We start from the raw sequence: 16451 nt of genomic DNA on the forward strand, positions 1-16451 counted from the left end.
TTAACTCTTTCATATATATATATATGCATGCATGCTTTTTTGGTATCTATGGGACTGATGACTAGCCATAGATCTGAATTTAACTCCTGTGTATATTGAAACAGCTATGAATAATTAAACAGTTAAACTAAACCCATTCTTTATGTGTTTGTTCTATCTAGCAGAACACATTTGAAGTAAATAAGATGCCTATCAACTTCCAGAAAAGAAAGTGTGCTACTTTGGAAAACTTCTGTATTGCTAATGAAAGTAACAGGTTCATTAACATCTCAGTGCAGTTTTAAAAAGCAGCATTTAAACCACTAAAATTGCAATCACAACAAAACTGTTCTATAACTACTTTACCTGATCATTTTTAAACATATGTATCTTTGGATCTATACCTTATGAAGGTCCTCCTTTTCTTGCCGCAGTACTCTGCACTGTTTTTCTAGTCCTTTCAACTTGTGTATAGAGTCTTCATGTTCTTGTCGAAAAGCCACTGCATCTGCAAGCTGTCCTTCCAGTTTACTTATATCTGTAGATTAATACACATTAAAGTTAACTGGTCCCAAATTTACACCAATAAAGCAAGCAACTTTACTTGAACTGGCATCACTTTGCTTGGAAAAAATCAACTTTTTCCCCGTTCCCACAATTCTAGACAGTTTAATGTAATTTGGGGGCATTGACAGCTCCATATAATTTTAACTTTCTCAGCCTATTAAAGAAATCCTCCCAAAGACTGTGATCTCTTGAAGTGAAAAAGCCTTAGCACAGGGCTTTGTTTTGAGGAATGCAACTCCTAGCCCCTGAAAACATTGAATTAAACTTGAGTTGTTTGAATTCCAGTTTTAGTAATTTATCTCCTAAATAGTTTTCATTATTTGACAAGCAAGGCTACAGTCATCAGTGCATCCAGCAAGACAGGAGAGGACTATTTATTTCCCAGAGTAGACAAGAACTCACAATCTGGGAAGGAAATACCATCCTGCACAAGGCAGGCTGGAGACCTGACTGCCCATATTTATGGCAGTATGCTCTCCTGGTAGTTCTCCCGTTACTCTCAAATAAAATTAAACAAATTTGATTTGAAATTATCACCTCTAAGTACTACAGACTAACTACCTTTATATATTTCTGCTCATCTTAGAGCTGGTAAGAAAATGAACTGCCATTCTCCATTTGGTTTTAATTACTACCTCTTTTAAACAAATACATAAGAAATTGCACAGGGAATAACTGTCTCAAGTTTCACTGACGTCTGTGGCAGAACAGGAAATTGGACCTATCTATTCAGGGATCCAAGCACTGCTGTAATGATTAAATTAATATTCCTTTTCTCATTTCAACACAAACATCCTCCCACTCTACACGAACCAATACTACTTCTTTTTAAACCAGACCATACAGCTAGTTTTTAAATTTAACAGGACACCATCAGCTGAAGAGCAGGATAAACCTGAACCATTTCCAGAAGTAGCACCTTAATCTACCTATTTTGACTCAAATCTAATTCCAGAATACACAAGAATAGCTTTTTTTTTGAAGGATAATCTACTTAGAGCCGAGTTGATTTTTGCAATGCATGCACCTACAAAAAGGGAGTATATTGCCAAATGGAAGGGGGCCGGGGGGGGCGGGGGGGGGGGCGGCGCGGAGGAAATCAGCATCAGCAAACTCAGCATCTGAACTCACGCTATATGACGGGCCCCTATAAACCTCTCAGCCAGGTCATTAGGATTCAAAACTACCATTTTGTTTATCACTGATTTCCACTTAAAAATTAGACATGAACAGGAGGTTTGTATGGATAAACTAATAGCATTGTCAAGCAACAGATTTTCAGTGATATGGATGAGTCAGTCTTCTCTCAGGACAGATGCCAGTATTTGTTTTTCTGCAATGCTCAGTGCTTCCTAATTAATGCATCACCAGACAGAAACACTAAGGGAGCAGGAGCTCAGAAATATTTAAATGTGAACTATTATTATACATCCCCCCACCTATCCCCTTATGTTACTAAAGAACAACTAATCTTCTCTCCCTAGTGTCTCCTACACCTACCTCCAGTAAAACCTCTCCAAAACAATACTCCCCCCAAAGAGGAGGAGTAAGAGAACAGGATCTCCTGAAATTTTTAAGGAAACGAACATCACACGAAATATTTAACTGATCTCATCCACACAATTCATCGTACTCCCCATGCTAGTATATTCTAGTAGGCCAAGGAAGTGAAAGAAAGTGCTTATCTGGAAAAAGTGAAATGCCTCTTGATATTGAAGGAGAATTTAAAAAAAAAAACCCACCATTTTTTTTTTTCAGCACCTCAAGAACATTAATTCTACTTATTGCCAGAACACAGTACATAATGTTACTAGGTAACAAATAATAAGCAAAATAAATTGCATTACTATAATTACCATGCCAGAGGCCTACCTGTTAATTTGTTCTTCAACCGTTCAATTTCTTCATTTAATTTTTTTATCTCCTTATCACGGCTTGTATTTACTGTAACACACACTGGACCCTGGAGGTTTTGCATTGTCTGTGTAGATTCTTAAAATCAGAAAATGAAGGAAAAGATTTTCAATAAAATACGTTCCAATTCCTCCCAATGAGCAGAGATAAGAATCCCAACAAATGTAAACCACTAACCTTGCAGCTTTCTGTTCAAATCCTGCTTTTCTTGCTCTAATTTCCGTATTTTCTTTTCATAGCCTTCTATTTGTGAAGTGTTCTTTAAGTCACGCTGTACATCCATATCTTTGGTTACAGTGTCAGACTGCATTGCACTCAAAGTGCCTCTATCAGATAAAGAGCTGAAAACAAATACATAAATTAGAACATTTTAATAAATACTCACAGCAGTCTATAGCAGTGACACACTGGGATTCCGCCAAATACGCACCTTAAATTTACAAGAACAATTAGTGCAGTAATTGTTACTATTGAGACAACTGTCAGGGTAGATAAATTATTATTCCCTAGCTACCATATGTAATGCTGCAGTAGAATTAAGATACTTGCATTCAGGACATCAGTGATGCTGATGTACATTCACTTCACAAACTGCCTGAATGACTGAAAACGTTAACAGTCCTATGCCAATGGTTACTACTACCTGACAGCGAAGTAAGCAGAACAGAAAGCGTACTGCACTGAGAGAGCTGAGAAACAAACCCAAAAGTTTAGTTGCAAGTGTGACAAAGATGGATTTAAGTCAAGCCACATTATCTAACTCTGAAAAGGACGAGATGTGTATACTGGGTTCTTTCTGAAATAGTACTGCATGGGGTAACAAACCCCAGTGGAGGGAAATAATGGAATAACAAACAGGGCAGAATAACCTTAAGATCAGAGACAAGTATATGTTTGAGGGATTTCAGAAGTCAGATGGAGGCCAGTTCAGAGATGTGCAAAGTGATCCACTTTGTCCATGCGCAGAACCATCTATGTTACCTTAGCCTGCCAGCAGGACTTTGGAGCAATGAGCTAATCCCGAACTGTTCCTGGCAGACATGCAATGTGGACCAGACTTGCTCTCAGCCTCTCAATGCAGGAACAGCAAGTTTATACCCAATTGCAAGTGACACATCTAGTCCCTTAACTTTCATTCATTTCAAATACATAAAATATTAAATACAAAAGCATCTAATCTTGGCAAGCATGATCAAAATATGTTCAGACACTTGAGGAAGAAAAAAAAGGGTTAAAAGCTTATCCACGGGTACACCTATGGACATCAACCTTTCTACATGTTTATAAACATGAGAATTTCCTAGAATTAACTGCATTTGGGAAACAAGTTTAATGAACAACATATCTTTTGCTTACCTATCAGTTGTGTATGTAAACCCAACGAATGGTAAATGCAATCCAGAAAAGCCTGTATGAGAACTTGGTGGCACCACTTCCTGAATAAAAACAACATACATGAAAACCCGAAAGAGAACCCACCCGGAGCTAAAGGCATTTGATTTAGCCTCTATGGTTAAAGAGAGACAGCTAATGGAAAGACTTTTTTTAACACATACCAATTAAAAATTGGGAGTTATGCTTCATTGTATAGCCTTCCAGTGTGCCTGGATGAATTTTTTTATAATAATAATAATAATATAATGGCCTGAATTTAGGAGCCTCTTGAGCAGGCAGCATTTCAACAAGTTCAAAGCACAATACAACCATTAAAGAAAACCTGAAATTTCAAGTTGCTAATTAAAACTGACCTGGCACCAAAATGCACGCTGTTAGCTTTAGCATGCTAGTTACTGTTAGATATATAATCAGAAAATATGGAAAAGCTCTTAATTTCTTGGAATACAAGCTGATGGAACAAATTACCACAAAAGCCCTCCGCTCCTCCTGACAGGAGTTAGCAACTACTACACAACAGAAATGGAAGAAGGGAACACCAATGTCCCCACTCCAAAAATCAACCTCCTGGTTCCTGAGTGAGTGGAGAAGTAGCAGCAAGCTGCATGGAGAATGTATGTGTATTTCTGAAAACAATTTCTTTTTCCCCACCTTTGAAAAGGAATAAATCCACATACAAGCTCCTTGTAAAGGTAAACTAAAAAGGCAACAGAAGTTTTTTTCCCCACCAAAATACATTTTCATTTTGATTGACCATGTTATTTAATGCTAAAATATGAAAAATGAGTCATTTCAATTGTGAAAAATTAACGTTTTTCCCTTCTTCAGCATTTTGGATTATCAGAAATTGTGAAATGCTGTTCTGAGTGGTAGCAATTGCCAAAATGGATTAGTTCAGATATAAATGGCAACAGGCTAATGAGGTTCCATTCTTTTGAAATTTCTCAGAGTAGCTCTACTTGTGATCAGCTTTGAGCATTCGTGTCATTATGACCGCAGTAAGAACACAACATACGCACTGTGGTAAGGCTGCACCACAGTGCATATCCATAAGAAAGTACAACTAAATCTGCTATACTCAGGAATCTCTTTCATGTCTTTCTGGAATTTAAAAGAATAAACAAACTTATTTCATTAGCACTGCTTATTAATGAATCCTCTACTTACTCCTTTTACTAAAACTAAAAAAACCCCAAACAAACATTTACTCTGAAATAAGTTCTCACTACTATGTTATAGTGCAGCAAGGTTGCATACTTGCAGTAGTAATATTTAAAAAAAAAAAGACTCACTGGATTTCTTAATACATCATCATCTACATCAAAGTTTGAGGTGTCAGAAGGGCTGCTAACATCTGGAATATAAGGTGCTTCTAGGTTTCGGATGTTATCCCAATTCAGTCCTTCAAAAAATGCATGAGACTTAAAATCCTCTATTCCATTCTGTCCCAGTCTACGCTCCCTACTGCAGATAAGTCGCTGAATAAGATCTTTTGCTTCTTCAGATACATCTGTAACATGGGATGGAAACTGAAATCGTTCCTAGAAAACAAAACAAACCGAGAAATTTTTAGAGAAGGAATCCATTTCATGACTTTCAAAAAGAACGTGCTAAGTTACACTAATAAAACTGGAAATGAATAGTCAAACATTGTTCTAGTTCCAGTGAGCAGTGGCAGAGCACAATGCAATACATTCAGTGACAGACTTTTGGTGTTAAAATGGATTTTGAGGACAGATAATCATTTCTCAATTTCTTTAATACAGATCTGTTTGAAACTCACTCTATTAGGAAAAGCAAACTTTTTTTTTTAACTGGAATTTTAACACACTACAATGTATTAAAGATCATACGATAAAGGCAGACCCTCACTGGTATTCTCAGTCACAGATCTATCAACATTCTGAAGATGTACTCCTTGAGGTTTTATTAATTTCAACCCTTAAGAACCCATGATGCTAGGAAATTCTCCACAAAATATTATTATATTTAAGGATGCATTTTTCTAATTCATAGGTTAAATACCTGTTTACTTACCAAAATATAATTTAGTAAAGATTTATATTATCCTAAACAAACAGAAGATCTAAAAAAGTACTTACCACTAACATCTGAAATTACTCTAGATAAAAAAAAAAATCAGGAAGACTTTTCCTGTATTTTAGCTTGCTACTACTTCCACTGCATAGTCAAGAAGAATTTATGGTGTGTTTTTTCACTAAAGGACAATAGTATATATATCTTTTTATAATACTCTTTTCAAGTTTAAAATAAGATCATTAGGGACCAAGGCAGCATAAGTCAAATTAAATGAGATTAAAATATAAAGTCTGCCGGACAACAGCTTCAAACTTCCTCACAAGTTGCTTAAGTGCCAGGCAGTCAGAATTTACCCTGGTTACATTTGGCAACCAGTTAGTTCATTGAAGAAATTAGAGCAAAAGACAGATTCATAATCATCACAGCAAGGGTGTCAGCTCTAGCAAGGATTTCATGTCTTATCCATCACCGCTTCACTGCGAGAGCACGGCACTGGAACCAGCAGTAAACTGCGCTCATTGCACCAATACACCCTGCACAACAGCTTCTGGCTACCTAGGATGAGTATGCATGTAAACACAGCTCTTGAAAGGACACCATGAACTGGTTTATTCTTATTCTCTACTGTTCAAAATGCACCCAGAAGTTCCCACTCTTCTCTACCACTCTGACCCTGGACAAAGCCCCGAACCTCATGTTTTTCATGCAGCTCAAGTTCACATTTTTCTACCACTTCTACTCTGGGCAACTTCCTCCAACCTCACGTTCTTCATGCGGCTCATGTCTACAGTGGTTGGCTTGCCTGTTCCTTTTTTTGTACTGTTATCAGTGTGACACAAAATGTGCACAGCTGTGTAAATAATGCATTACCTCATTTCTCCTGCACAGTCCAGAGGAAACTTTCAATAGGCCTAACACGAGAGTTGGTTTTAATTTTGATTTTGCGATGACTGCTTAGATTTTCCAACCAGAACATCATCCGCATTTAGAAAAAAATTTCAATTTGACAAAGAATTCAATTTCTGCAGTTCAGAAAAGCAAACATTCCTAAAACCTGGACCAACAAACCTACACAATATGGTTCTAAAACATCAAGAAGAAGAGAACTACTATCCCTTCAATATCTTTAAGTGATAACAGTTTCTCCGTAAACATTATAAACTCAGTGAATACACAGAGATTTAATATAGCTCTTACTTCATGATTCATAATCTTCCCATAGGTTTCCACTAATGACTCTGCATAAAAGGGTGTTTCACCATACAGCATTTCATACATGCAGACACCCAATGACCACCAGTCACATTCAGGCCCGTATTTTCCCATTCCATCTTCCATTGCTTGCAGGATCTCAGGGGAGATGTAGTCAGGTGTACCCACTGCTACTGATGACTGTACCTTAAAAAGAAGGCAAACATAATTCCTGTAAATATTCAGGTTCTCTCAGCAACTTTCACACTCACACACTAGTATTTCTGACAAAGAGAGACACCAGGACATGATTTTGGAAGAAATTTATAAAATCACAGCAACAAGATAGAGAAAATATTAAGAAAGTAACAAAGACCGCAAAGATTAAGTTCCAGTCCACTTCTACATAAAATCTGTTGGTATGCTTTATTCTGAACACAGCAGAAACCCAAAATAATCACAGCTATTGTGAGAGCCGAAAGACAAGAGGAGAATACATTTTGCCTTTGTGTCTGTTTATACTTTAAAACTGCAATTGGCTGCCAGAAGTTGAAATGAAGAACGAATAAGGAGTTCAAGTCTTACACCCAAGTTTTACAGTTTCATTTGAAGATCGTAAAACAAGGTCCCAGGACAAGTAGTTCCCTATTTTTGTTATGTCAGAAATTGGTTTAATGCTTATTCCATAATGTGTAAGTGGATGCAATACAGGTGTAAGGTGGGGAATTGCCCTGTGCCCAAGTAGTGGGGAAGCCCTGACCATCAGGGCAGTGGCAGAGCAGCTCGCATCTCTAGGAATACTTTCTCAGGTTTCACAGAGTTACAATGGCTCCTTCCAATTCGTTCTGCCTTTTAATATGGTAAATTTTTGACAGGCATTTTATGACTACACAACACCACCAAGACCTGAGTTTGTGCCAAAATCGATGAATGATGTTGGATGCCATACTTTGGCAGGACTGGCACCTCTGGAAGCACCCTACACTAGGCAAAACACACAACAAACTTCGAGTGATTTAGCTTTTAGGGATGTATACAATGTGGTGCACAAGATGGCCAATTACCATAATGTCGCTGTTCCTTTTGTAAAAGGGATATCAAATAAATTGCTTATTAATTATCTCCTCCATTTTGGTAGGCTTATACTTGAAGTCTGTCATGACTGCTAGGTTCCTGGTCACCTATGATTCCAACACATAAATAACATCAAACTTCTATCCTTTTTTTAACACAGGATCTTTGGATAGTTCATAAACATCTCATGAGAACTCAAATAGCTAGTAGGAAAAAAGGTAAAAGATAGAAAAATATAGCGAATTAACACTTTAAAAGGTAACAGAGTGTAAAACAAGGAGACAAAGATGTCAAAAGTCTTTTTATAAATATGTTGAGCAACAAATGACTTAAAAGGTCCCACTGCCAGCAACTCAATTAAATTTTGCTTCATACATACTGTGCCATCTTCACTCATCTTCAGACAGGACCCAAAGTCTGCCAGTCGTATGTGGCCATTCATGTCCAAAAGAACATTATCAGGCTTTATGTCCCTGTTATAATAGAAAGAAGTGAAAAGTTATAAATATATAATATTAGCTCTGCTTGTAAAGATTAATCTTACATCAGAATAACAAAGAATTTTATGTTGGGGTACCCATGGATGCAAACTCTTTTTTTCCAGTATTTACAAGCCTCTCCTCCCACTGAACTTAGATTGTATCAGAGATTCAGCTCAAAGTTGAACTCTGAATGGTCAAATAACCAAACAGAACAATTACGATGAGTCATACAACTGTAACTGATAGATAGTTTATTTCATCAACATCATTTCCAGATTACATGCCTCACAATACATTGTTTAGGGACAAGACAGACAAAAGAGAAAAGGTAATCTCTGCATCTCATGTTTTTCACCAAGATTTATAACCAATTTCTAACTTGTTATCTAAGAAGATTTTTTTACTGCTTCTCTAAGTTTTGTCCAGCATTTCTGTTGGCCAGTATTTTTCACTTGCTGTTCAAGACTTTCTATATACTACTTACTGCACAGCACATTTTCTTCTATGGGTACCTAAAGATCCTTGCATCCTGTATACATGCAGCAGTTACAAACAACTGAATTCCCTTATCTCTAGAACATCCAAGTCTTGCAAGGTAACTCATATCAGTCTCCTTTCCTTTCTTTAGTCCACACTACCCAAGATCAACTCCCAACATGCTACCATATCATCATGCCATTTTGAAATAATAATATTTATCTGAGCTAGCAAAAAAAGATAACAAGACCTATAAATGCGTTGATTTATTTCGGGGTTTTTTTGTTGGTGGTTTTAAAGGCTTTTTAGATATCATACTTATTCAAATATTACATATTAGTAACAAATAAAGCCACATGCACTTTACATTAAACCCACCAGTTTTGTTGCACCATAAAATACTGTATTTCTTTTCAAATGGGAAGTTCCAAATGCCCCTACATGTGCTCAAAAACTTAAAAATTGTAAACAGCTTCAACTTTATTTTTGAGAAAGAGATTAGAGTTATTAGGAACAAGGGAAAAAATGTGGTCAAATACACCTTGCTACGTAGATGTGGAAGTTGCCAATGTCTGATTTTTAAGGTGCTGAATTCCACAGTTTCACACTTGAGGAGACTTATGAGAAAAACCACGACAGGTTTAACAAAGGGTCCTCGTAAATCCTGCCAATCTGATAATTTTTTTCAACATAACCCAAATTTGAATTAAAACTTTTTAACCAAGGGCTAATGCTTTGAAATGAATTACTGAATCTTCACTAATACTGTTGCTCATTAGCAGTATTTAAGACGAAGTGGTAAATGCTAATCTATGCCTGTCAACATAAATTAAATGCCTATATTCTTGTTATAATACAGAAAAACATGCACTAACCCAGAAAATTAGACCATCTCACTATGCTTTCCCAATAAACTCATTAGTAATTTTCTATTGTTAAACTTATTCCATACATTTCAGTTCCAGATATTGTCAAGATTCTCTTACAGTCCCATAAGTCAAGCTCAGTAGGTGCAGAGGACTATTAAAGCCTACATACAACTACAGACCATTTTTTTTCCTTTGTTTGTTTTTTAAAGAACACTGCTCACAGTGCCATTTGAAGCATGAGCCAATCTCATCCAACAGATCTCTGCTTTTCTGCTTTGCATGCAGACCTCGCTTGCCTAAGGGAACACTGTTTCTGTTCAGAAAAGCTTAATGCCTCGACTCCGAGCTCCACTGTTTCCTATCTACAGCTAACAGGTCATATAAGCCTTTAAAGGGTCCTTGAAATCCTCTCCAGAGCAATCATGCTTCCTCCTAATCCATTCCAGTTGCCAAGCAGTAATTTCTTGGGCATTCATACACCTCCTATTCAAAGCATTTGTTTTGGCCTCAGAGCCATTCATTCCTACTGCCACAACAGACATTCATTCAGCCCCATGCAAAGATGTAGCTCCTCAGTTAGTCAGGCCATCTTCCTCAGAAATGGGTGCAATGGTGCCTCTGAGTCCGTAACATTTTAAAATCCCCACACGTTGTCCGCATTTATTCACAGGACCATTACAGACTTTATGTATCTCCTCTCTTTTTAGTTTTTGAACAGTGATCAAAGTCTGAACAGAAGAGTTCAAAGTGTTATAGCTTGAGAATTCACTATGTCTTTTAAACATTATTAGTAAATAAAAATCACCTCATCTAATGGATTTCACCCATAAATTTCATAAAAGAGACAGTAAAACTGTCCTTATTTCACAGACGAAGAAATAAAGGCACAAAGAGGTAAAGGGACCTGCTGGCCAAGATGTACCTGCCAAGTCAGACAGAAAGCTAGTGTGAAGTCCACTTCTCCTGATCCAGGACTTTCAGTGACCTATCATGACCCCGCTCATACAGCCATAAGCAGTTTTTAGACAGGCACATGCCCACTCATCACAAAAACTGGTTTAGGACGACCTCAGGTAAACAGATGCACCGACGCTATCATGTCTGCGTAAATTTTGCAGAACATCTAAACATTTGCAGAGAATTCAATCTGCTTCAAACTTCTAGGTTGGCTTGGACAAAGGCAGATAAATATTCATTAAGTGAATTGAGAATAAGTCAAGAAGCCTGATTAAAAATAAAAGCTTTAGTAAAAGGTTAGTCAGATAAATGTCACTGCTTATAATATCAATCCATCAAAACTTGATATTTAAAATGTAATAGCTTATACAGCTATTATATATAGTAAGCAACTACCCACAGCAGTTTGCTTGTGGCTACTGTGCCCATTTGTAGATGAAGCAATATCTTTAGGATTAACTTTGTATAACTGTACGTGTATTTTTCCCAAGTGAGACAGTATTTTACCTGTGCACATAATGCAGCTCATGTATGGAATGTATAGCAAGCACCATTTCACCAATGTAGAATCTAGCCATATCTTCAGGAAGCTTGTCTTCAAACTTACTGAGAAGCGTCAGCAAGTCACCACCAACATAGTAGTCCATTACTAGATACTGAAAAAGGAGAAATAAAGCAGTTAAGTACTGAGAGACAGGTGGTAAGAAAAAATAAAATTCATCAGTTTTCTGCTGAAAAAAATCCCTTTCACTAAGTTTTCTTCCTATGCCTGGGGAAAATTGTCAAAATTGGTAATAATTTGCATTATTTTTATTTCCTTATTTAGTGGAAACCTATACCATATTCCTTTAATAATCACAGCAAGGGTGACACATCAGCATTCAGCTCTTATTGTAAAAAACCACACAACCAAGATATGGCAGCAAACAACGAGTAAATCAGGGTGAGTTTATTTCTGTCTTAACTACAGAGAAAATTATCTAGTATCATCAAAATTCATGCAGGTTATCAACCCTTAAACTGACAACTTCCAGAGGATGCAGGAGAAAAAAAAATACAGTTAAAAACAATACTTGATGCAGCTTAGGCTAAAATATAGATTTCGTTACTACTTTTAGTTTTGGTACCATTTCAGTACTACTAGTGGTTCCAAAAGTGGGATTTAGCACATCAACATCCTCAAATACTCATCTTGGCACATGCCACATCATAGATGCATAACATAGCTGGCAGGAGCTTCCTGACACTATACATTACGGATGCCCATGACAAGCCAGAAGCACTGTCAAGCCAGAGGCACAACAGTGGGGAATTTAAAAAAAAAAAAAAAATTTCAAACGTTAATGTTCTTTTGAATCTATTTCAATGAAAAAGTAAGCAGCCTCCTAGGCCATTATCCTATCCATGGAAAGAACCAACACAGATAGGGTAACATGAAAGAAAAGGACTCAGACTTACTATTTGTTTCTCATACCACAAAACGGGGATTACATTTTAGTTACTTCCTAGCAATAACCACCTAAATCCAGACCGTCACTTCGAGTATAATGACTTTATCTAGTGCTACCAGTCTTGAGCCATTTTGTTCCATGCTTCCCAAGATGATTTGATACATGGTTTTAGGAATAACTTTGGTTATTCTGGAATTAACTTTCCAAAGCAGTCATTTTCTACTCAAGGTAAAGCAACCTGCAATCCACTGTTCCTGCCACAGATTCACCTTCCACAAGGGAAGCAAATTAAAGAAGATAGCAACACAAAGGAACATATAGTACAATACTAACCAGTTCCTCACCGTCTTTCAGCTTAAAAGAGTGATTCCAAAAGGCACAGGTTTTAATATTTTTCTCCACCTTATTCCAATTACAGCTTAATTTGATAGGCAAATTTCATCACTTACATTGAAATCAAATCAGTTCATATTGCACAACCCATCAAGGAATTTTAAACCTGCGTTGGAACACTGTACGCGTGCAACAATTATGTTTGAAAACAAAAGGCGACAGACAGGAACCAGCAATCTTTGAAAAGTAATATTGTATTTAAGTATTTTCTCTCAAATTCAAGACTAAGAGAGCTTATACAGCCTTGTGTGAGAGCTGAAATATCCGGCCCGTCAAAGAGAGAACTTCCCTCAGCTCCCACAGCGTTCATAACTCAGTAAGAACTCAGCTGACCCATGAAACGAGGTACTTGGATCAGAGGAAGATGGTGAAGCCTCTTCTATAAGAAAGTCACATCTTATTTATCTTCCAATTTACAACAATCTTCATGCCAGTAGGCACTTCTCCCTTTACATGGGGTTAAAATAAAGGCTATTCTGATGCTGAAATCTAGAGGTATCACATTTCTTCCAGGGAAGTGACTGCATCAAACAGGAGGAGAGTAGTTGGAAATCAAAGGAAAAAAAGACACCAAAATACTCTCATGAATACTCAGAAGCCTTTAAGAGGCTGACAGGAGACAAACACACACATGCCCTTCTTCATGAATGAGACTGGGAAAGAAAATTTTTCTGCTAAGTCACAAGAAAACTAACAGATTTGAATCTGGAAGAGATTAAGAACTTCAGGTCCCATACATGTTTCTAATATTCATGAACTATGTTTCACCTACACCATATCTGCTTCAGCAAAATCACCAAAGGCTTACTTAACCCATCTTGACTCAAACTGTCTCTACAAAAGCTTTCTAAGAACAGAAAAAAGTCGTGATAGCATTTCCATGTAATGTCATTTAAGAGTTGGCTGTCTAGAAAACACTACCACATGGTGTATTTACCTCTAAACCATTTTAAAACAGGAGCAGAACCAGAAAATGAACATTTTGCGTTTCTTGCTTATATTTACATTCTGCATCATCACATGCTCTACTAATACTAAATAGAGGGAATAAAACCCCAATTACTTCTAGACTCTCCAAGGGCAGCTACTACTTTTCTACTTTATCATCTTACCTTCTCTTCACTTGTCTCATTCTGAACCCTTTCTCATGCAGCCAGAGGAGGACGGCAAAGCCCTACACCAAGGTTCTCTCTCTGCTTCAGGGTTAGCGTACGGGGTTTTGCATTTAAGAATCACTAGCTACAATGCACAAACATTACTGGGAGCAGATATCAGAACCTACAGCTTTCTCTTTCAGAGGACCAATATCCACTCTGGGTTGGAGAACCAAGCTCTGTTGTCTGTTCTTGTTTTGTTCTCAGCTTTGCATTTCATTCTACAAGAATCAAGGATGAACAGCACAGCTAAAAAGTAAACCCAGTCTGCCTAGGCTCTGTAACGTGGTAGCACTCTCTCAAGATGTGGAAAAACATGGCTATAGACTTTTTCAAGCTGAGCAGAGAATTGAACAAAGATCTTTTAGCCCCCAGACAAGTGAACCAATTATATGGTATGGAAAAGAATCTTCTGTTCAGGTTCTTGGATGAAAGTGTTTCACCTTTTCTTCATGCATCACTTACAATAGAGTGACTGAGATGCAGATTCACTCCATCTGCAAGCACCAGACATCTACATGATATGGATGCTGAGTAACAGATCAAACTGGAAGGCAGCATCTCAGCACATGCAGAACCAGACCTCAGGCAAGCTGGGAATCTGCTGACTTCGGCTGCCAGGCAGAGTTGCTGCCTTCTTAGATAATGGATCTTAAATTAGATGCTAGATGTCTAAATTCTGCTGTCAAGTGAAACTTCAACATCTAAACGTCTTTGGGAACTTGGGGAAAAAAAGATGTATTATACTGCTATAGCTTGCTTGGAACAGATGTGTATAAAATTGTATTAGCAACACTCAATCCCTCTCTATACTATCATTACTAGTGCTTGCTATCTTGCACAGCTAACATTTTTCTCATAGGTAGCTCCATTCTTAGAAGCTACTTGGAAATACTACAGTATAGGACATCTCAGGTTATTTTTATGCAAGGCTGAAGGCTGTTCGGTTCTGTGGGAATTTCAAATTACAAGCTATCTTCATGAGGCAGTGCCAGAGATCACTAAACTTAGAGAGGGTGAAAATCTGGATCTATCACAAAGCATTCAATGCAAATAGCCTGTAAATGAGGGTCTGAGACCCAGCTACTTATTTGCTTACAATGTGCTTGTTATTCTAAAAATACTTTTAACACGACACTCAAAATAATTTAATTTCAGTGCCTGTGAAGAAGTTTGAGTATTTCCTAACTTTCACATGCTTAGTTCCTGAACTCATTGGCAGCCTTTTATCAATACTTTTTTTTTTTTTCTTATTTATAATCATGAGTTGCTACTGTGATACAATCTAACAAATGTTAAGAAGGTGAAAACTTTCACACTACAACGATGTCAGTTCTTACAGAAATAGAAGGTTTGCAAACCCAGCCGCACATAGCCACACGGAAGCTGTATGGTTCAGTATATTGTAGTATGTTGGGGTTTTACTGATTTTGCTCCTGACCAGCACTCTCCTGACTTCTGTGACTAAGGTAAACATAGCTTATATGTTACAGTTCTAGTAATCCATCATTAAAAAAAAAAAAAAATGTAAGAGGAATAATGAATTTCTTTACAAACAGTTGAAGTCTCTCAAACTACTGAGAAGACCAATGTCCTGATTTTAAAACATCTTTTATTTAATTTATATTGAGAAATAGACTTTTTCCTGAGCCTTTTAAAATATCAGTTTAATTGTTTTTTAAAATAAAATTTTAAATTACTTTTGTAATTTTTAAACAAAATCTCGCTTCAAGAGACAATCTGCAAGTTTAAAGTAAGATAAAAATATTTCTTACTTTCATAGAATTAACACCTTCCATATTATTTAATTGCAATGTTATCCAAAACATTAAACTTAAGGGTAGATTAGTTCATTTAAGGTGCTTAACTAAACCTCTATATACTATAGTACTACAAGACTTTCTCACTCTCCTGGAGTTACAGTCAGTCTTTTGAAGTTTTTCTTCAAGGAGAAAACAAGATGTCAAAATACTGCTGTGAAGCATGAGGTGGACTGACTTATTTCATTAATATCCTCAAATGTACCAAAAATGAAGTTTTTTCATAATCTAAAGCTTTTATTTGCTAATGAATCAAACATACCAAATAGTTCTCATCTTGAAAGGCATAGTGCAACGTAGTAATCCACTGACAATCTCCATTCACCAAGACATTTCTCTCTTCTCGGAAGCAAGCTGTCTAAAGGAAGAGAGGGGAAAAAGCCATTGTCAACATCAACAAGTAGTTTTCACAGGATTAATATATATGGATGTTTCATGGGATTATTTAAAATTACTGAACAGAGGTCTCTATTCATTGGCATTCAGTCTGCACTAGTGACGAGCCAGGGAATCTCTGCAGGCTTGTAGTCAGGCATTCAGTCACTCTAATCCTGACTGTGACCTTAAAAAATAACACAACACATCCCCAAAACACCAAAAAGCCTGCAAACAAGTTTGAGCCTACACTGAATCTTTGTTCCATAATGTATTTATAAAATACAGAAGAATGATAACTTGTCATTGAAAT

The 16451-nt window shown here is 36.9% G+C and overlaps 1 protein-coding gene across 22 annotated transcripts in view; it reads right to left on the reverse strand.

Annotated features, from left to right (window-relative positions):
- The window catches only part of CDC42BPB (CDC42 binding protein kinase beta), a 94662-nt gene that overhangs the window by 33857 nt on the left and 44354 nt on the right, over window positions 1-16451 (reverse strand). For all 22 annotated transcript variants that reach the window (XR_008577220.1, XM_054826108.1, XM_054826107.1 and 19 more), the window contains exons 4-12: window positions 16026-16121; window positions 11453-11601; window positions 8540-8633; window positions 7093-7293; window positions 5148-5396; window positions 3817-3896; window positions 2638-2801; window positions 2419-2538; window positions 384-517 (exon numbers count right to left, since the gene is read on the reverse strand). Coding sequence is in view for 21 of the 22 variants with exons in the window: in XM_054826108.1 (XP_054682083.1) it covers window positions 384-517; window positions 2419-2538; window positions 2638-2801; window positions 3817-3896; window positions 5148-5396; window positions 7093-7293; window positions 8540-8633; window positions 11453-11601; window positions 16026-16121 (1287 nt within the window). In the remaining variant the exon portion in view is untranslated. The remainder of the gene's footprint in view (window positions 1-383; window positions 518-2418; window positions 2539-2637; window positions 2802-3816; window positions 3897-5147; window positions 5397-7092; window positions 7294-8539; window positions 8634-11452; window positions 11602-16025; window positions 16122-16451) is intronic.

The sequence above is a fragment of the Grus americana genome, chromosome 5 (assembly GCF_028858705.1).
Source record: "Grus americana isolate bGruAme1 chromosome 5, bGruAme1.mat, whole genome shotgun sequence".
In the NCBI taxonomy this organism is placed as follows: Eukaryota; Metazoa; Chordata; class Aves; order Gruiformes; family Gruidae; genus Grus; species Grus americana.